Genomic DNA, 22337 nt, shown 5'->3' on the forward strand with positions numbered 1-22337 from the left:
GTTAAATCAAAACCGTCTAATTGTTCCCTAATTCCTCATTGGATCAAATTTGGTGCATCGTTATCTCTGTCCAATAATTCGGTAAGCACCTTACTAGAATTTTCCTCGTTTGCAGTTCCCATGTCGCGGATTGGTCCATGTTATTGACGTCTTCACGGTTAGAATGTCAGGTAGAAAATGTTACACTTTTGCGCTCCAGTCAGTGTCTTCATTGTCTTTTCCTAGTATGGTTAACCTTGCACCTGTTGCGAATTACACTGTCGCATCCAGCAAGAATGTCGCCTTGAGCAAGCCGGTTCTCATGAGAAAGAATTGACTAAGACTACACACGTATAGCCCCTGGAAAAATACAGCTTCGAGTCCTTCAGGAAAACAGCACTTTTTCACGTTAGAAAAATACAATTCAATATGAGGCCAGGCAGCTAAGCCCAAAACCCTTGCTAAGCTAAGGCCATCTAATTTAATAAAGCAAAACTCTTAACATATAACTCAAATTTTGATATACTAATATAAATTCAAAACATTATTGCACAATAAATTCAGAATTAATAAGCTTTTCATTAGTCTTCGTATACATTGCTAGCCACTCCCCCTGGGCACATTTCAAACGTGTGCATTATTTTCTATGTTAACACATTTTCTATGCAGCTTCATCACACAATATATTTGTAAGATTACGTAATTAATATTAATTTTAAAAGACACACTCCAACAGTCTCCAACACCCAAGAAAAAATAAATAAATAAAATAATGAGCCACTAAGTGTGCGGAAGCAATGTGATAGGAAATTCAGAGCCAAAAAAAAGACAAATCTTTCCCCCAGTCATGTTCAATCCTTATAATTTTTACGTCTTTCGTGCTTTAAATGTGCGTTCACTAACATGTTTTGAAGTAAAAATATTAGTGAAATGTTCTACAAGTGAAATGGGATGTCAGAACAGGACATTGCAAAATGTCAAGAGTTATAGTTATATGCGCAGGCACCAATATCGGAGGAAGCCAATAAGTAGCTGGTTGCAGAAAGAGTGCAAATGTTCAGAAATAGAATTGTAATTTGGAGTTTAGAAAGCGGAAACTGAAAGGTTTTGGAATATTCAGGGTAATTTAAGGGAATGTTGAGGTTGCCAAACTAGTTAAGATGTTCTATTGACATCTTCCATCACATGCATAGATTTTCCATATAAAAGAAGGCAGCCAGATCTCAGTTTGAGTGTAGTGCCTGGGAATGACTCTATAATCAGAGAACACAGTTCATGCGCATTTCTTACAAGCCCTCTTTCAGAGCAAAGGTTTTTCTCTCTTATAGTCGGTCTGTATGTAAATTTGAACCTTTGCTACACCACAGTTCTGAGTACGAAACTCGTATGTCTCCCCCAAATTTAAAGACCTGAGAATTTTGAGCAGGTTTACTACTTTTTGGCTATTCACAAAATCCAAGCGTAAATTTACTCCAAAAGTATAACTTCCACTTGGATTTTGTATCTCAAAATAAGTGTGAATATAGCATTCTAAACCAGAACTTGAACATCACCATTAAGGGCACATATCATCTATGTATCTAGCAGACGTGGAGCAGAAAGCAGTGCAACACTGTTCCCTAAAAAATGTGAAAGCATTCAGCATCTCAGCAAAGGGGGCAAAAATATGCAGTAGCATACATAAATTTGATGGCCTGAGATATAAATATATTAAAGCATAAACCTTGATACAAACCCAGGGCCTCATTTACAAGGCCTGTGGCACAAGACAGCGCAGCAAGTGCCTTACTGCACTGCCCTGCACCACCAGGAAAGGGCAGAAATGCACCATAACTACAAGATGCATCTGTACCATCTAGGGAGGTCCTTCTAGCCCCTCTGTATATTGGCCATATCACCAAGCAACAATGCAGCTAAGCAGAAGGGACAGATATAGTATATATCCTTTGGTTCAACAGTGAAATTATCAATTAATCTCTGGCAATAATTTTTATTTCGTATTCTTCTTTTTTATTATTTTTGTTTATCTCTCTTTCTCTCAGGCTCTTATTTTACAACATAAAACATACAAAAAAAATCTACACATATAACTGCTCATTTTTGTCCACTATACTTATGCCACTTGGCATTTTAAAGTTCAAAGACCTCTTTTACGGTGACACCTTCCAATCATTAGTTCTTAAAAAAGGCAGAATGCAGCACACATAGAAAGAGGAAAAACCAGGGAGAAATAACTCTTGCATCACTCTTACGCCACCCCTGAGGTGGTGTAGGAATCTGACCCAGTCCCAGACTTGTAAATCTAGGAATGCGTCAGATTCCTTTGGAATCCATGTGTGTTGCGTGGGAACACCCCAAGCAACACCCATGGAGCACCCCGTTCACGCTGTGTTATGCATGACTGGGGTCTATATTTACAAGGCCATGAAAGCCACACAAGGTGGATTTGCAGGGCCTTGTAAATATGAGCTGGCACAATGCCCGACCGGAGCGTAAAAAAAAAAATGACACTCCGGTAGCGCAATGTGCCGCTAGGGCCTCGTAAATGAGGCCCTCGGTATTTTCAAGTCGGTGCAAAAGAAACATGCATGCTTCTCGCCTATAACGCCTGTAACTCATTTGAATGCAGCTACCTCTCCATGCAAACACCGGCTTCATTTTTGTTGCAAAATGTCAGGCTGTTCAAGAGGATTACCGACCAGTACTATTTTGCAGCGCTATAAAGTCTGAATGATAGACAACTGCATAAAAACATAACATATCTGAAATTTTCAGGATGGATGCGGTCATGATCTCCATGAGTGAAGTTCCATGCGGGGATTACCCTCGGCCTAACTGGTAATCGAGGCTCAAGTCAAATAACATGGCTGCAAATGGCACGTTTATTACTACATTAGCTGATACTGACATCCATTATAAATGTTCTAATGCATATATTTCTAAATTTAAAGAAAGGCCTTGGTTGTTGATGTGGCACTAATGACTTGCCTTTTAGATTTCAGATTGCAATGAATCTGAACATGGAGCGTTATGCTTTGATGTTTGGAGTCAACACGTTTGTTGCTTTGGCCCTACAGACGATTTTAACAATTATTGTGGTCGATTCCAGAGGTTTGGGTTTGGACGTTGTCACTCAAGTAAGTTAACTTCCTGTCTTTACACTTTTTCAGAGTGTGTTTTTAAATGAATATAAAGGAAAATTGTAATTTACACAACAGTCAGTACTTGCTCTTAGGGAGAGAAAGAAATTACATGACACCTTCATTTCTTTACAACCAGATCTACGACTATTCTTATTAAGATTTTAAATATTACAGATATAAAGTTACTTGCAAGCACAGTGTTTCAAACAGAAACAACACAAGATAGTTGTTTTCTTTTGTCTTAGTGTAGATAATTTAGTAAAACTAAAAGGTTTGTTTACAATATGAGAATTCCTATATAAACATATTTTAGGTAGGAATATTTGATACTTTTAGCAAACTTTCCTTACTCACCACTGTCAAGAAATGGAGCAAAGATTTAAACTCTGGCTTCTCCACCTTATATAGTGTTTTAGTGCTATTTCTTTTAAATGTAATTACAAAAGGTACCCACATTTACAATTGACAATGTGTGATCAGATCAATACTAGTAGAATAAAATGTATTTATTTAGACAAAACCATAAAAGTTCACCTAAATACAACACATAAACAGATAATGCATGGTCACACAATACAAAACATGATTCAAAGTGTTGTCTATTACAATCATTACACCGTACTGGTCAAAAAACCCTCATACCCGATCCAATATGCTTACCATATTACTAAAACAGTCTTATAATTCATTCCATGTAATTTAACTCGCAAATTTATTGTAGCTATAAAAGCCAGTGTGTTTTGTGTATTAATATACTGTAACACCAGTTTCAGTAGGTGGATTTACAAGTGTTTCCGACAGATGGCTTTACAGAAAGCGGGCCAGTGGGTGGATTCAACATCTCAATAAAAAATCCTGTCATTACTAAATGCAAAGGAAGATGATCACTGTCAAATCTCGAATCTATTTTAAAGTCCAGCATTTTGTCCCAAATGACTACATTGAGTATATTATCAATTTTGACATAGAATAGCCTCTCTTAAATGTAAATGAACTAGGATTATGCACAGTCCACAGCCCATAGTCTATGGTTAGACAGTTAGATGGACCACCTGCATAGCAGCCAAAGTGCATGGTACTGTTGGGCAGCTATCAAGGCAAGGCGAAGTATACCCCTTATTGTGTCCTCCTCCTTTGTTACAAAGTCCAAGCCAACAACAGGATCGAACACACTATTAAAATCCCCCAAAATGATCTTGCCCTTCGTATTTAAAATGTTGAGAAGGGCATCTAATAATTGCCATATTTCTCTTCCTCGGTCTAACATAAATATTAAAGAGATATAAAAGGAGCCAATTTGGGGAATGGATTCTTAACCCTAGAATGTCTGGTGATTTGATTTTCAAAATAGAGATAGAGACATTAAGTGAGATATTTACCCATAAGGGAAGTCCCACTGCTGGCTTACCACCACAAGAGAGTTTGACGTTCACATAAAATGTTTTATGTTCTGATTTATAGGAAGGTTCTAATAGCCAAGTTTCTTGGAACAAGCAGTTATGAACTGGTCAATATAATCCTGCCAGTCTGAATGGGTCAATTTAAGTCTTAAACTGGCAATGTTCTGTACAATAAATGTATGGACTCACTAAGTTGATGATTGCTTTGCATACAAGGGAGTGGATCAGTTTTTGCCTTCATAATGGGAACTAGATGACTAACTTCATGCCCTATGATCAATAATAATAGCCCTCCAGATGCTTTAGCTGCTGCTGATGCTACTACTGGGATAAAGAATCTTTAAAACCCACATCTGAAAACATTTTCCCTAGCCCATGTTTCCTGAAAGATTCAGAATTCATGCCCATCAATAAAGTGTCCCCACTCGCTAGCACTTAATTGAGAAAGGATCCCTGCTATGTTCCAGCTTAATAATGATCAAGTATCAGAACAAGCAATCTTTCTGGTCAATACTGATGGTTCGGCACAGGATATGGAGTAAAATGTGCTGGTTGATCCCCGGGACATTGTTTCCAAAGGAATTTTCTTATGAAGGGCATGGGCCAGGCTAGAGGGCTTCACTGCCCGGTATGTGGATTCCACCACATGGGTAGTGGTGAATACATTTGATGTTAGTACATGGGGTGCTAGTTTCACCTTAGGAATTGTAACAAATGTGCCTAGCAACTTCATTGCAACTCCAACTGGAAGTGAGGGCTTGTCCTAATCGTATCAAATGTGCCTTGCAGCTTCCTGGCTGCACCTGCTAGGAAAGGAGACACATTCCTGATTGTAGCATGGGTTGACAATGGAGTGCTGCATAACAAAAGGGTTGGGAAAAATGGGTAAGTTAGTGAGAATCAGTCATTTTCCACAAACTGTGCAAGCACCCCAAATCATTTCGCAGTAAGGATAGAAAGAGAGTGATCAAAATGGCATAAGGCTAATGGAACTCTCCAGGTACCTTTGCTAAGGTGACAGTAGAAACAAACAACGGGAGAAGCTTAATTGTACACGAGTGGATGGAAATCTGACCCCTGGAAGACAAAAGTTCTTTAAAAACACTGACAGACTGAAAATTGATAATAACACAATCACCAGTAAGACATTTAGGTATGGGGCCCACCCAAGCAACTATACAGGTTATCAAAATGCTGTGGGCTACCACCAGGTAAAAACCAGGTTTCTAGACAGCCAGTGAACGACTTTGTTTTTAAGATGATCAGAGGATTCAGACCCATTAGCAGGTAAGAGCAGGACATTAGCCAGGACAACAACATAGGGGCAGGCTGCTGAGGTAAGATGTATTGCCAATAGTTAGCAACAGCTGCAGTACCATCAAAGTCTCTCCCCCTCCCACCTCCAAAGTGAATAGATGAAACAGTCATGGTCCCAAGAGGAGTATTATGGACTCCCACCTCGGCACCCCTCTTAGCCACACTAGCCCCCCCTTCCCAAACACCCCGGGCTTGTATGTTAGAAAATAGCAGTCATTTTACAGCACAGAGACTCTTCAAAATTAGGCACACCCAAGTATCCTGTAAGGTCAGATGGGATGGGCATAAAGTCAAAAGACCTGGTCCTTTTTTGAAGAAGGTTACTTTCTTTGTTTTACCTTGGGACAAGGAGACAGAGTTAGGTTGGGTACTGCAGCTGAGGCAGAAGAGTTGCATACATCACATGGGTCACTAGATTGAAGGACTTGCTTGAAAGATCTGTCTATAGGCTTTGGTGGCAGAGTTTCTAGGTCACCCTAGGTAACCTTATTGTTCGCTTTATGTATGAAATGCACTGCTGGACTATGCTGCACTGGGCTAATCTAAGCTAGGCTAAGTAAGGCAGTACTTGCTGCCGACCATCCCTTCCTCTTTCTCCATTGAAATCTCCATTGAGCCCAAGTGCAAACAGTGAGAGACGGAAGAACCCTTTGTCGCCCTGTTCCATGTTTCAGTCCTCAGCTCCCCAGGGACAGAGCACAGTGGTGATGCTGTTCCCCCATCCCAAAGCACCCCTCAAGCCACTCTGCACAGAAGTGTGGAATGGTGGAAGAAAGGCAGAATAAAAAAAGGCCACAGGCTTCAGATAAATGGCCTAGATATAGATGTATGGCCAGGCCTGGCCTTGGCTGGTGCCCCCAACTAATCACAGCACAACACAGAAGAAGGGCAGGGGGAGTGGATAAAATGGAATAATGCAGGGAAGAAAGACCAAAGCTACCGGTATGCTGCAAGTAAAAAAGGATCCAATGCAGACTGATAGACGGCGCACTCCACGCTCCAACACCAGTCCCACTGCTGCAACCACCATCTGGAGTCTGATGTCAGTTCCCTTCCTGTGGGCGGGCATGGGAGGGAATAAGATAAGGTGTTCAGATCAAGTTTGATAGGCAGCTCAGAAATGATAAGTTAGAAGATAAAAAGGTAGTGGAAGCAAGAAGCATGAAGTTCACTTCTGTGTTTTTTCATAGGAAAGATATTTGGCTGGACTTACGTGAGCCACGGTTCACATGACTGTATTACTTCAAGAAACTAAGCCCCTGCAGAGACACTATCAATTGACAAAACCAAGTCATTGTTATCTGCTTTTAATATCCCCTGCTGTCACCATTCCACCACTGCATAATTTTTCAGTAAGTTCATAACTAGCCAAAAAGTGATAGCATTCACAAACCCTCCATACTTCAATCAACACAGCCACCATGGTGGGAGAGTAATGCATAGAGGAACAACTTGCCTGAAATTTCATACATACATCTGAACCACCACAAATGTACCCATGTCGATTTACCCAAAAATGCCATAGGTAGTGAAAGTGCCATCATGTACTCTTTAAGCCCCAATGACCTTGCATATTTGACCCATTTTCCCACCTTAAACACCTCAACTGCCTTTTATTTGCTTTTAGGGATCTGGGGAGGGCAAGGTGTGGGAACTTACGCAAGTGAATTGGAATCTCAGAGTGCTGGTTATCTTAAGTCCCTGACAGTGCTTTCAGAACCCCTGAAACTAGAAGTAGCAAGAACATACCAGTAATATGAGTACATCAGAATCTTTGGATCAGCACTTCCATCCACACTCATAGGTCAATAGTGGAGATTTTTCTGATAGTGTTGAAAAATATTTTGTAATCATTTAATTTGTCCTGCCTATATATCCCAGCTGCATTACATTTATTAATTTTATTGTTCAATTAAAAACACATTTGGTTTTGTTAGCACTCATATATTGTTTAATGTTTATATCCGTGTGATTTGATAGTACAGCAATTGTTAATATATGTAATTAAAACAGTCAACAGTGTTTCATATTTGTTTTATAATTCAAACAATCAACAATGTTACATGGATGCAGGAGTAGGTGAAAAAATATGTTGAATGTTATTTTTTATAAGATTTAACAAAAGACAAGTTATTTTCAAAACAATCTGAAAAGAGTATTAAACATATTACAAATAAATGGTAAGGGAGAGCAATCTACACACCCCAAGGAAGAAGAGAGTTGAGAGATTGGGCTTGTGCAAAAACAAGCTATAAACACTTCTCGAAGGCCCCAATAGAGGCCTCAGGCTACCAGACAGGCCTTATCGGCTTACTTGAACACTAGCTCTCTTCATATGAAACAGCACCTCTGTTTCTTCTATTAAGGTATGCAGATGAAAGGCAAGGCAACCTAAGAAACTCACATAGGCTTCTTTTGGTGCTAAGATAGTTAAGTTACAGACAAGAATGGATGGGGTTGGAGTACAAATGCAGGGAAATTCTACATTACTGTTATGCTGGTGCAATTCTTTCTAATCTGATTATCTATTACTGTCACTATGCTGTTTATTTTTTAAAGTCAAAACTAGACACCTTTTATAAACTACATTGGAATTTAGACTTTCATAAAAGTCATGAAAGTATATTGTTTTTGCCTATTTTTTTAGAGTGTCTATTCATGGTGAAAGGGGGTTTGAAGCCTACTAACAAGTACCCCTGTGGATCTCGCAAGACTGATTGCTGCCAACAATGTACCATCCTCATTTAATGCTCAGGTGGTTTGTGGGTTACAGTATACTGGTCTCTCTGGCTCTAGTTGATATGTTGACTGAGGGTCCGATTACGAACTTGGCAGTCCGACCATCGGACCTCCTAGAAGGAGGTGGTGAGGTTGCCTCCAAGCCAGCAGCCTCTCCACCACCAAATTATTATGTTTCTGCCAGGCTGTCTGGCAAAAATAGTGCGACAGCATTGGCCTTGGCTCCCTCAGAGAGCCAAGACCAATGTTGTTGCACAGACGTACCCCCAGCACCCTCAGAATGCACACTGCATGCCATAGCAGACAGTGTGCATTCTGAGGATGCTGACAGGGGGGCTCCTGCACTTCCCAATCTATGGGCCTTGCAGAGGCCACGCTGTGGCCCCATCTCTGCCTTTCTGCCAGCCTTCTTTTGGCCTGCCACGACTTGTACCCCTGCCAATGCGTTGGGATCTCTCATCCTGGGGGTGGCAGCGGTGTGCTGGTGGTCTGACTGCCAGCATCGTAATGTGGAGGTCAGACCACCAAGGTTGCAGCAGTCTGACCGCCATTACAGGTACGGTGGTCCATGGACTGCAATACTTGTAATGAAGCCCTAAGTCTACATTGCTAGAGGGACTAGCGGTCCCTAGGCTCAGGCCATATTCTGAGTGAATTTCAGAAAATGCGTCACTTGATGCTCATTGCGGTGGGCCGATCTTTGAGTAATTTGAATGACACATAAAAGATTTTACCTCTCATTACTTACACAGGGATGTCTGTTGTAATGTTGGTTTCCTCTCTCATTTCAGACACTATCTCTCTCTGCTGTGGGTTTACCAGGAATTTGACTAGTAAAATGGCTTCCCCATTTTGATTTCAGTTTTGAACCTCATTCTGAATCCACTTTATAAAGGCACAAACCTGTTACTTGAAGGGGTCCCTAACAGGGGGTTAGGTGACTTTTATTGTAAATGGACATGCTACCTACCCCTTTGAAATATGTTACTTGATGCTGGAATTTGGCCGTGTAGATCCAAACACAGGGCACTTTCATACATGCAGAGATGTTGGTATACCTGCTAATAACCAACCTTATTGTGACTTTGAAATCTTGTTAGGTTATTAGGAATGTGAAGCATAGTTTGGTGGGTAATTATATCATGTAGTTCAGAATATCGGAATGGGTGCCTTAAGTAATGAAGGGGCTACCTGGCCCATGTTGCCTAAGTATATGGCACACCTACAGGTCGCAAAACTGCCTGCACTAGATTTAAAACATTTACTATATCAGTTAGTTGCCATTTATAGGTGTTCTCCACAATATGTTTTACAGTCAACAACCAATGTGGTAAGAGTTCCTGACTCTACACAACTAGTCCATCCTGCAGTACAGACAATTAGTCCACAGACTATTACTGCTGTAATGGGAAATGTGCCAACAAGGCGACATGAGATTCCATTTTGGATTGCTCACAAAACCAATCAACTGGATGCAGTGTAGCCTCACACAAAAACACACTATACACATAGAATGCTAACTATGTGCATGCCTCTTGGTACAGGACTACCTTACCAAGTGTACTACACAGGGAACAATCTTTCAAGGTATTTATACTATTTCACATGGCTCACCCTCATTGGCGGTGTTACTGGAAGTGCTAAAACAGAATGAACATGGAGCTGCACAGAATTTTAATCTAGACATGAAATTAATAGGTTATTTTGAAACAGTTTCTTCAATTGTTCATACTAATATTTGATAGGAAGTGGTGGTTCTGGCAGTGAGCAAGCACCTGGTTGCTGTTCCTGTTCATGAGTGTGAAAGGGAGCTTTCTAAAATTATTTTGAAAGTATAAACCTCTTTGGCCCTGTATACTTTAGGTTTTTGAGTGGCAAACCAGAACTCAAAACCATAACTGAGTCTGAGGGTTCTGTTAAAGAAAAGGCTGCAAGGGAAACCTGGAAAAAGCTAAACATTTAACAAAAAAACAGGACTGAATCTCCACCACAGCAGGAGTCCACTTTTTATGGGTTAACAAAATAAGGGGGTCATTACAACATTGGCGGTATAAGGCGCTTACCGCCGTGCAGAAGACCGCCAAAACACCGCCGCGGCCGCGGTAGCCTGCCACAGCTATTATGACACACATCACGGAATTCCCCGAAATTCAGACACCCACACAATACCGCCACACCAAAGGTCAGCGAGAAACTTGCGAAAACACATCCTCCACCTCCACGTCAACAGAAACACGCCCATGCCATTACGACCCACGAATCCACGCGGCGGTCTTTCAACCGCGGTATTCCATTGGCGGTACACACCGCCGCGCTCAAAATACACACACATATACAAAACACCGCCACATTGGACATTTTGAAATACACACACCTGACACACATATACACACCACTCCCACACACCCAATACTATATAAAACACACACCCACATCACACACAACCCCCTACGACCAAAAATTCAGAGAGAAGGCCAGAGAGACAGCACAGAACAGACAACCCCATCACACAGAGGCACACAACACTATCATCCACGCAACATTCAAGCACAAAACACCACATACCACTACACTCACCACACTCATCAACACATACACCACCCCACACATCACCTACACCACCCCATGTCACGCCAAAGACACCCCTGCTTCTCCGAGGAGGAGCTCAGGGTCATGGTGGAGGAAATCATCCGGGTAGAGCCACAGCTATTTGGCTCACAGGTACAGCACACCTCCATAGCCAGGAAGATGGAGCTATGGCAAAGAATAGTATACAGGGTCAACGCAGTGGGACAGCACCCAAGAAATAGGGAGGACATCAGGAAGAGGTGGAACTGTAGTGTGGTCAGTTTTACGTATATTTTGCGCATTAGCTTCAGGCCTTAGGCCTCTGTGCACTTTGCCCTAAATATATTTTATTCATTTGCTAACAGCTTAGAGCCTCTGTGCACTTTACTCTAAATGCTTTCTATTAGGCTTCATACTGTTATTTTACAGAATAGCCAGTTCTACGGTGTTGTTTTTTATTCATATCACACTGTTTTGCCTACTTCAGCACTGGAGTTCTTCATAACATAGTCACTCTGTGCTTTAGTCAAGGATACAGTCTGGTACATTGCCGATAGAAGTGGTAGGAGTCTAGACTTGCCATTCCTGCATAGGAACATTTTGTGATCACGATGACATGTTAGTTATAAAATCACTTCCTTGTCCCAATACATGCAAGAGGGAGATTCCGACCAGGGAACCACAACTATACGCTGACTGCCTTGTTGCAGATGCTGAACCAGATCACAGGCCTTTGCTCAGCTATGAGTGTGTCCGTCTCCCTAGTGATACAGAAAGGCAAGCTAGAAGCTTAACATGCTGTGCTCTAAATAGAACAAGCAGAGGGAGAGTAGAAACGGTTAGGAATTATGATAGCGTTATTCTTATGTTTTACTCTCCTGGTTACTATATCAATCCTACTATGTTGTATTGTTCTGGTTATTGCGGCTCACGCCTTAATATCTAAAATACAGTCGTTTTATTAAAACATTTTATAAAACTTATACTGTCTTTGTCATTTGTATATGAGACCATATTGTGAATGAGAGAGTTGGTTTGGATCTGAGTGACCACGACTTCCCTGAGAAGTTCCAAAGATGTCATGCGCTCGGCTGCCCAATCATTTCTTCCCCGTGGAAGAAATGAGGCACTGCTAGTTAGCCGGAGCAACAACCGGATTTAGGGTGACAGAGTTCCTTACAAGTGGGTCAGACTCAGTCCCCCACACCGTTATCGATCCTGCTGCCTAGAAATCCAGTAGTCTCATTTAGGATAATGAGAGCCCACGCGACATGGCGCCGCCAACGTTTGGTCTGGCTCTAATGTTTGGGTCCGACTGACTCTCTTGGTCTCGTATATATTTTGACTCCTCGGTTCCGTATGCGGAGACGTCCGTGGAGCTGAGGGTTTCCGCCGCCACAGGTTGGGTACATCCTATTACTTAGTGGGTGGTTGTTCAAGCTTGAACTTTGAAAGGAAAAACCCCGATATTGGTGTGCCTTCTCTGTCCTAGAGCTATTTTTGTTATACTAATGGCGAATCCAGTTGTAGTAAATATACCGCTTAATATGCGATTTCCGCTCACGGGTCATCTGATAGCACATGGACTGATGGTCCAGGGGGGTCCGGTCACCTTTGTGGTGGACGCCCATGCAGCCTATAGAACAGAACTTTTTTATTCTTGGGTCGTATTTCCAGCAGCTGATGGGGGTACAAATACTTTTCACGAATATACTGTTGCGAATGTCCCTGGACAATATAGGGCTTATGCATACTTAGAAATACCTTTATCTTATCAAGAACACCATAATTGGCTTGATGGCGCCCTCCCACACTCAGTAACACCAGTAAGGTTAGGTCCGTTAAGTAATGATGGTCCGACCTGGCCTTTATTGGCTACATATACACCATATCCTGGAGTGGCAAATGTGGCAGTGGCTGAAGTGCGTCGTTTATATATGGAATTAACTGCAACATACAGACGATTAGTTCAGTTTGTGATGCAGACATTAAATACTAATGCAGCGCGTGCTGCTCCAGGACACCCACATGCGGTGGTACCGGGAATCAATCCGGCCACTGTACACTCAGTGATGGGCAAAGTACCGGCTAAACGTGAGGAGACTCCATTTTGGCTGGCGCAAAAAATTAATACGCTGGAAGCAGTATTTCCCCATACGGGACCTCAGGATAAGCATAGAATTTTGACGATGTGTTTGCCGTATGGGATGGTTCCTACGGTGGATCTTTGTAATACTTGGGGCACGGTGTTTGCTGCACTCTATACTACAGCACACGGTACACCGACTTTGGCTAATTTGCCGGAGGTGCTTAAACAAATTCAGGATGAATATGGGGCTGCCCCTGCCTTGGATTTAGGCATGCAATTGATGGGTAATTTTGATGCGGTTTCTTCTATTATTTTGAGTAATCTCAAGGGGGAGGCTGTAGCACTAGCAGTGCGAATGCGTCTTTGGGACGTTCCGCAGATTAATCAGGAGCGGGAACTTCCGAGAATAATAGCAGAAAAATATTCTAGTATTGGTCGTGATAGCCTAGGGGCTCGACCGCAGAAACCACAATTGCAGGGTAAAAATAATAAGGATAATGCTAAGCAACAGCAACCTGAGGGTGCAAAAAAGCGCTGGGAAAAGAAACAGCAAACACCTAAGAAAGATGGTGGGCAGTCTCCGCAACCGGAGACCCCACAAAATAAGTATAATCTCCGGAATAGGGATACTTTGAAGACGCCTGATAGATATCAATATACTGATACGCGCCAATCTCGTTCCTTTCAGGACTCCTCGGAGAAAAGAAGTGAGAGAGGTGGGCGGTCAGAGCGGAGGACGGAGTACGTGAAACCGAGACAGCATTCACAACGCTCAGCGGAGGTTTCTATTAAACAAGAAGAGAAACCGCTGCAACAAAAACAGCAATTTAAAAAGAAGAAAGTGGCAGCAGTCTCAGTTCGACATGCCGCTCAAGAAGAGAGTTCTCTTGAGGAACAAGACATGGGCGTTAGCGCTGTTAGACAGCGCGGCAGAGGTCACAATAGTTCGCCGGAGTCTTCTAGAGCATCTGGAGACGAAAGCAACTGATGACTTCATACAAGTCGAGACGGCGGATATGCGAGTCTCTGATCCTGATCAAGTATATCTTGTGACTCTACGATTAGAAGGGGACATTGACCGCATTGTACACGCCATCTTTTGGGACCATGTGGTGAAATCATATGATGTCCTGTTGGCTGAACAAGATTGGCCACCTGACTTTGTTCGCGACTGTCCGGTTGGGGAGGAGGTTATTGTGCCTTCCTTTTCACCGCTTGTTCCGAGAGAACTGGCGGAGTCCTATTGTAAATCATGGGCTCTAGCACAAGCCCCCGCCCTATATAGGAATAATGTGGGGTGGGATAAACAATCACCTTATCATGTCATTCCAATTAAAGGCGAACCTCAGCCACAGCCGCAATATCCTATTAAATTTGAAGCAAGGGCATCGGTTAGGATAATTCTTACACAATTGGAGTACCAAGGTGTGATTGAGCCTTGTGTCTCGCCGATGAATAATCCCTTATTTCCGGTTGCTAAACCGGACCATTCCTATAGGATAGTGGTGGATTACAGACATTTGAATAGTCATACACGCACATATGCCATACAGAATTCACATAGCGCTGCGCTTATGAATAATATAGTGCGTAAAAAATACAAAACAACCTTGGATATCTCGAATGGATTTTTCTGCCAGAATATAGCACCCGAAAGTCGGGACTATACCAGTTTCAGTGCGTTTGGCTCTCAGAAAAAGTTTTGTCGTTTACCTCAGGGGTACAAGAATAGCCCAGGACTGTTTTCGGCTCGTGTGACTGAACTTCGGCACGAGTTGGACCCTGAGGCGTTATCATATGTTGATGACATTTATTTGACGGACGATGAGATTCTACAACATCTCAGACGCGTATCGCGCATTGTTGTGGGTTTTGCTGATATTGGCTATAAGTTTAATTTTAAGAAATCAAAGATTGCCTTCCTCAGTGTTATTTTCCTGGGATATGAGTTATCGAGTGAGGGCAAGAGCCTGGCGCCACATTTTTTGGAGATATGTGCTTTATTGCAGCCTCCTAATACGGTTCGGAAGCTCCAGTCATTATTGGGGTTTCTGAATTTTGGCAGAACTTACATTCCTGATTATGCTACACGTATAAAACCTTTATATGAACTGATTCGCCCGAATTTTTCAAGTAGATTTTGGACGATTGAGCATACACACATACTGCGAGAGTTGCAGAATGATCTCTTAGCGGTTAAACACTTACACACACGGGACAATAAAACTCATTTGGTCATCAGGGTGATTCCTGGGGCTGTTGGATTTACGTATGTCACCTTTAATGAAGGGGAGACAGTCCCGATAGCATACAAGTCCCACTTGTATTCTGCTGCAGAACAACGTTTTGCACAGACTGAGAAAATTCTCACTGCATTACAGATGGCTGTGATCAAAGAAAGACCGCTAGCCCAGGGCCAACGCATTATTGTCGTTTCCCCAATTCCGGCCTTAGAGGCTGTTACAAAAGCGAGTGTTCCTAATTCGAAAGCTTTACACCCGCGGTGGATACAATGGGCTACGTCTTTAACGGCCACTGATGTGGATTACATATTGGACCCTAAGCTGCAGACTCAAGAATTTCTTCAATATGAAATAGAGTACCCAGTTCCTGCTGGCACATTGCCTATTGACCAATATGAAGTGGTCATGTATACCGATGGCTCTGCGCAACCAGCGGTTGGGACTAAACAACAGTATTCTGCTGCATGTGCGGTGGTGAGCGGGACAATGGAGGGGGAAGTCTTCTGCCCCCGACATACTTATACTAAAACCTTGGGAGATTGCACGGCGCAGCTGGCTGAGCTGAAAGCTCTTTTGTTGGCGTTGGAACATGCAGAGCCGGCGATGTTGACCTTGCTGGTCTGTGACTCCTACTACTGTGTGCAATCCTTCAATGAATATCTGCACTATTGGAAAATGAATGGGTTCAGAGATTCTAAAGGCAACACCATTAAACATAAATTGTTGTGGGGTAAGGTTGCGGGTCTGAAAGAAACGCTTCCTAAAGTCCATGTTGTACATACACTTGGACACCAGCGCGTTGGAATACACGTTGCTGGGAATACTTTGGCTGATGAGGCTGCAAAGTCGGCAGTGGCTATCGCCACTGTAGCCACAGTGACTCGTTCGAGTTCAAAACCAGACATAGAGATTTCAGCTGCCATAAAAGCTACGGCTGATGGCACGCCATTTCCTAAAGGATTCCCTTCTAAATATAGTTACTGCTTGAGTGGTGCACTAAATGCTGTTGTTAATATTCCAGGCATTGGTGTACGTGAGTTACCGAATAAGATTGAGAGACCTCGATTAATTTCTGCAGCACATGAAGGGGTGGCGTCTGCGCATGCTGGTGTGGCTGCCACGATTTCACTTTTACAGGCCCGTTATTGGTGGCCTGGTCTCTATAAGGAGACAAAGCAGTATGTCCTTTGTTGTGACGTCTGTCAACAAATTAAAGCATCGTCGGCTAGACGCCCGCAGCAGACGCCTCTTCTGATTTCAAACAGACCATTACAGTGCGTGTACCTGGACCATTGTGGTCCGCTGACACCAGATAGTGCATACAAATACATATTGGTTGCTGTAGATTCGTGCTCCAGATTTGTGTGGGTCTGGCCACAGCGCTCGGCGGACGCTCGGACTGTTATTAAAGATTTGCGTATCTTTGTCGATACAATTGCAGTTGCGGCTTTTCATTCGGACCAGGGCCCTGCTTTTGCCTCTAAGGCATTCAGGGACACCATGGCTTCGTTGGGGGTCCAACTCCAATTCTCGTCTCCATTTCATCCCGAGGGAAATTCTGTTGTGGAGCGTTTAAATCGTGATTTAAAGCAATCCTTAACAGCCAGGGTTATAGATACGGGTCGTAGTTGGCTAGCCCACCTGTATGGAGTACAGAGAGCACTTAATAACTTGCCTAGAAGGTCACTGGGGGGTCGTACTTCATATGAGTGCCTGTTCGGAACACGAATGTATGTTCCTGATCTAGATGGTCCTGGTGTGGAGGCGGCAGATACGCCCTTTGACATAAATGATCGTGTCGCTGTTTTGCAGGATTTACAACAATTTCGTGAAGATAACTCTTCTGCGAGTGCTGCCTCCTCTGGAATTAAGGATGAGCCAGTAACACCTACTGGTTGGATACCCAGGATTGGGGATCTAGTGCGTAAAAAGGTCGCAGTAAAGAAAGAATTTGGTCCTTCTTATCGAGCACCTGTCCCGGTGTTGGGGGTGAGCGGCACGAGAACTGTGATTTTGCCGCCGCTGCAAGGGGCCAAAGGAAATCGTTTTGTTTCCATTGATAATGTCAAGTTACAACATGTGGCCGATTCTGCACAGCAGACCAAGAGGGACACCCAGTAGTTCCGGCATCCCTCTCACTACTGGGGAAGAAGTCCCGCTGCAGGTGATTTGCACCGACCCTGTTTCCTCTCCGAGCTTGGGGAGGGTGGAAGATGATCTTGCGATTGTTCCACAGTCAACGATTGATATCGATTCTTTTGCTCAAGTTGCTGTACGTTCTACTGATGTTTCTGAACATGTGATTTATAGCGTACCTAGGAGAGAACCTCCATCAGCTTCCTTGTTCACTGTTGCACCTTTTGCAAGAACTGCCTCTGGCTGCTTCAACGACGCGGATGCGGCTGTATCCAGCTCTTCGTCTTCGCTGTCTTCGGTCCGAGGTCCACATAAGCTACTCGGGTGGCTTAAACATACATATTTTGTTCTCCCTTGGAACTATTTGTGGCTTTTTATGGCTATTATGACTCTTTTTCTATGGTTGGGATTTGTGGTTACTTTTTTTCTAGTAATACATGGTCATTTTCTTCCTGATCGATCAGACATTGAGCACGTGGAGACTGTGTTGAGACCACATTTTTCGTCTCATATGGTTCGAAGAGACTTATCCAATGTGAACATTTCTGCAATACCAATTCCGGATGGGATTGTGTGGGATAAAGTAATGTTTGATATATATGGTCCCACTGAATTGATTCAAATACCGTATGTCCTCAAGTTATCAATGAATGATATTGTTATTCCAGGCATTGTTTCTGATGATTGGGATGTGAAGACGGTAGATTCTATGCTAAAAGATTTGCAATATTATACTGTCTATGACGATGAAGATGCTTACCAATTTCGAGATAATCATGGTGATATGTTTTGCTACAACTATTATGGACACCACTTTATTCACAAAGCGAGTAGCCCTAAGTCCATATTTAATTATGTGCAATGGGAACATTGCTCGACTCCTCCACAAGGGAGTTCGAAAACGTATCATGATAAATTTGCATATTTTTCTGGGCATGATCAGCGAAATGCTAAGTCTTACTATTTTAAAGTGACACCGTATTCTAATAAGCAAATTTTGTTGACCGATACTAAATTACTATATTCTAATTCGTTTGTATCTAAACTTTCGGTCGAAGGATATGAATACTGGTTGAAGACTGTTGACTTGAAAAGTGTTTGGGGTACGAAAAATTGGCAGATGCAAGGCAGGGATACATTATTTCGAGCATGCATTATCCCTGTGCAAATGATTTTCCTCAATGACACAGTACAACAGACTAGTTGTTTGGGCTTGGCGTCGATTAGAGATTTGACTTTGCCTAGTATACCTGTCCCTTTTAAATTAAATAACTGGCAGCACTATGTGAATGCTACTTTTAGTGAATTTACGCATTGGGTCCAGAATGGTACGCTTAACGCTTCATCGTTACATGCGGGTGGTTATTGTAGCCTGTAGACACTAATCAGTGTCATCAACGTTTTGTTACCTCTTCTGGGGGGTTCAGGACTAGTAGGGCAGACCCTCGTTTTATTTCACCAGAACATGCTGATATAATAACTACATACAGTGTGGGGAAACTTTGTCAACAATGGTTGAAGTACTCCACGCTGGGTGCAGTTAAGTCACACCTCCAGTTACTGTCTAATGGTACTGATTTACAAGATTTCTTATCAGGTCCCAAGGTGCCCCGGAGAAAAAGGTTCTTATACGAAGTGTATAATGAGTTTTGGAAACTTTCCCAGCAGGAGGCTGCAGCCCGGTTAAGACAGATTGATCAAGAAAATCTGCTGCAGACTTTGGCCCTCATTCTGACCTTGGCGGGCGGCGGAGGCCGCCCGCCAAAGTCCCGCCGTCAGGTTACCGTTCCGCGGTCGAAAGACCGCGGCGGTAATTCTAACTTTCCCGCTGGGCTGGCGGGCGGTCGCCTTCAGACCGCCCGCCAGCCCAGCGGGAAAGAGGCTTCCACGATGAAGCCGGCTCGGAATTGAGCCGGCGGAGTGGAAGCTGTGCGACGGGTGCAGTTGCACCCGTCGCGTATTTCACTGTCTGCGCAGCAGACAGTGAAATACATTTAGGGGCCCTCTTACGGGGGCCCCTGCAATGCCCATGCCAGATCGGACCGCCGGGATCTGGATGGCGGTAGGGGGGGTCGGAATCCCCTCGGCGGCGCAGCAAGCTGCGCCGCCTTGGAGGATTCAATGGGGCGGCGGTACACTGGCGGGAGCCCGCCAGTGGTGCCGCCGCGGTCGGAATCCCCATTGGAGCACCGCCGGCCTGTCGGCGGTGCTCCCGCGGTCCTCCGCCCTGGCGGTCTTTGACCGCCAGGGTCAGAATGACCGCCTTTGTCTGTTGTTGATAATGGCATGCATACCCTTTCTGACCGTTTTTACACGATTGACAGCATTGTCTCTTCTGCTATTGACATTATAAAATCAGACATGTCTTCTTTATATCATGGGCAGAGTCAGACACGATCTATCATGCAGCTGGGTTGGACTCTTCAGACCTTGAAGGCGGGTCGCGTTCCATGGCAGCACATTCGTGCCAGGGAGATCTTTATCTCCTTTAATTTAACTCGTCAACAACAATTGATGGCTAAGAAGGAAGCGACGTATGTTATGTTAAATATTGAAAAGTTGGAGAAACTGCCTTTCACAGTGGCTGAGATTCCGTCAGCTGAGTGGTTGATTCATGGGGTTATTAATTTGCCTATCTCCACTCTGCAATTTACTTCTTGTTTGAAGCACATTCCGGTGGGTAGATATGAACTATTGGGTGACAGTTACATACACGAGGTGTGGGAGCTTCCTTTTCAGTACAGATGTGTTAATGGTTTGCGGGAGGTTTTTCTTAGCGGTAGCGACTGCGAAGCTTCTGTTAGCCATTCCATGGTTTGTAAACAGCTGTCCTTGCACGGAGCGTGTAACGCTTCGATTGCTAACTTAGCTTGTTATCTGAAGGGAGTTCCAGTCCCAGTAATTAAAAACACTTTCCAGGTGCTTTCTAACGGCAGTTACATTGTTCTTAACAGCGAACGCTGCTGTGGCATGCGTGCCGGAATAGTTTACGTCGTTGTCGTCAACAAGGCCGTTACGTGCTGCGGGAATGTGTTGTTTCCCCCTACTGAATTTAGGGAGGTAGCGGACATCTGGCCTCATATTGCTACTTCCAAGGTTGATTTCGACAAGTTGAGTCGGCTGAAAGCTTTATTGTTTCAAAAGCATGTGGCCCTTACATCTGCTAGCGAGACCTACGCACTTCAAGTGGCAAGGTCGTCGGCGGAGATACAGTCCCTTTTGAATACTAACTTTCCGAGTCACTTCGGTGAACTTGTGGGACGTATATTTAATGCATCCAGCACTGCTGGTGTTGCTCATTTTTTCAAAGCCGTTGGTGTTGGTTTCGTTCACACCTTCTCTTCCATATTCGGTTTGATACCATTGGCTATACACTCCATTTTCGGAAGCATTTTTGGGGGTTTCCCAATTACTTTGGCTTTATTGGCTGGAGTTTTGCTGTTGTTACTATTTTTTCGCAATGGCTGTCCCGCTGCGACGAGATCCTATATTGCTGCTCCCGTCAGCGCAGCTGTGTCGTGAACGCATGATGCAGCGTTTTGGAGCTACACTCCTGGCTCATTTGGAGTGTGACTGGTCTTTGTCATTCAGGCCGTTTTGGATTGTGTGCAACCCGTGTTTCGATGTCTTTGGTGCTCGTTTGAACATGCACTGGCTTTCTGTCTCTCACTGCAGCGCTCTCCAGTGGTCGATCTTGATCTGTTGATGTTCCCGATTAGGGCTCATTCCCAGGCTTGTGCACTACGGTTGCGTTTGCTTCGTGAAGCGGATTATGAGATTCCCTTCCTGGAGGAAGATGGTTTTGTCTCTTTCCTTGGCACTACACGGGGTGCCGCCCTAAATGGTTTTGGGGCTTTGGAGCACACCTGCTCCATGGTACTTTGTGGCGTGGATCTTCCGATATTGACATATCTCGAAGTGGAGGAGCTTCTACGTTCTATTGCTTCTATCTGACAATTGGATTTTTTTTTTCTCTCCCCCGACTAAATTGACACTATATTGCAATTCGCTCTATCGTCACATTGTTTCCTAAATTTATGACTTTGTTGTCTTCTCATCTTGTCGAAATGTTAGGTTTAAATTTAGGTCATGTTTTTTTTTTTTTATGTTATTGGAACCACTTGCTACCGACAAGGGGAGGGTGTAGTGTGGTCAGTTTTACATATATTTTGCGCATTAGCTTCAGGCCTTAGGCCTCTGTGCACTTTGCCCTAAATATATTTTATTCATTTGCTAACAGCTTAGAGCCTCTGTGCACTTTACTCTAAATGCTTTCTATTAGGCTTCGTACTGTTATTTTACAGAATAGCCAGTTCTAAGGTGTTGTTTTTTATTCATATCACACTGTTTTGCCTACTTCAGCACTGGAGTTCTTCATAACATAGTCACTCTGTGCTTTAGTCAAGGATACAGTCTGGTACATTGCCGATAGAAGTGGTAGGAGTCTAGACTTGCCATTCCTGCGTAGGAACATTTTGTGATCACAATGACATGTTAGTTATAAAATCACTTCCTTGTCCCAATACATGCAAGAGGGAGATTCCGACCAGGGAACCACAACTAGAGGCTGACTGCCTTGTTGCAGATGCTGAACCAGATCACAGGCCTTTGCTCAGGTATGAGTGTGTCCGTCTCCCTAGTGATACAGAAAGGCAAGCTAGAAGCTTAACATGCTGTGCTCTAAATAGAACAAGCAGAGGGAGAGTAGAAACGGTTAGGAATT

General features: G+C 43.5%; 1 protein-coding gene across 1 annotated transcript in view; it reads left to right on the forward strand.

The window, feature by feature from the left end:
* The window catches only part of LOC138265804 (thiamine transporter 2-like), a 199152-nt gene that overhangs the window by 125327 nt on the left and 51488 nt on the right, over positions 1 to 22337 (forward strand). The window contains exon 4 of the mRNA XM_069213861.1: positions 2975 to 3116. Within this exon, the coding sequence (XP_069069962.1) occupies positions 2975 to 3116 (142 nt within the window). The remainder of the gene's footprint in view (positions 1 to 2974; positions 3117 to 22337) is intronic.

This window comes from Pleurodeles waltl, chromosome 11 (assembly GCF_031143425.1).
Source record: "Pleurodeles waltl isolate 20211129_DDA chromosome 11, aPleWal1.hap1.20221129, whole genome shotgun sequence".
Classification (NCBI taxonomy): domain Eukaryota; kingdom Metazoa; phylum Chordata; class Amphibia; order Caudata; family Salamandridae; genus Pleurodeles; species Pleurodeles waltl.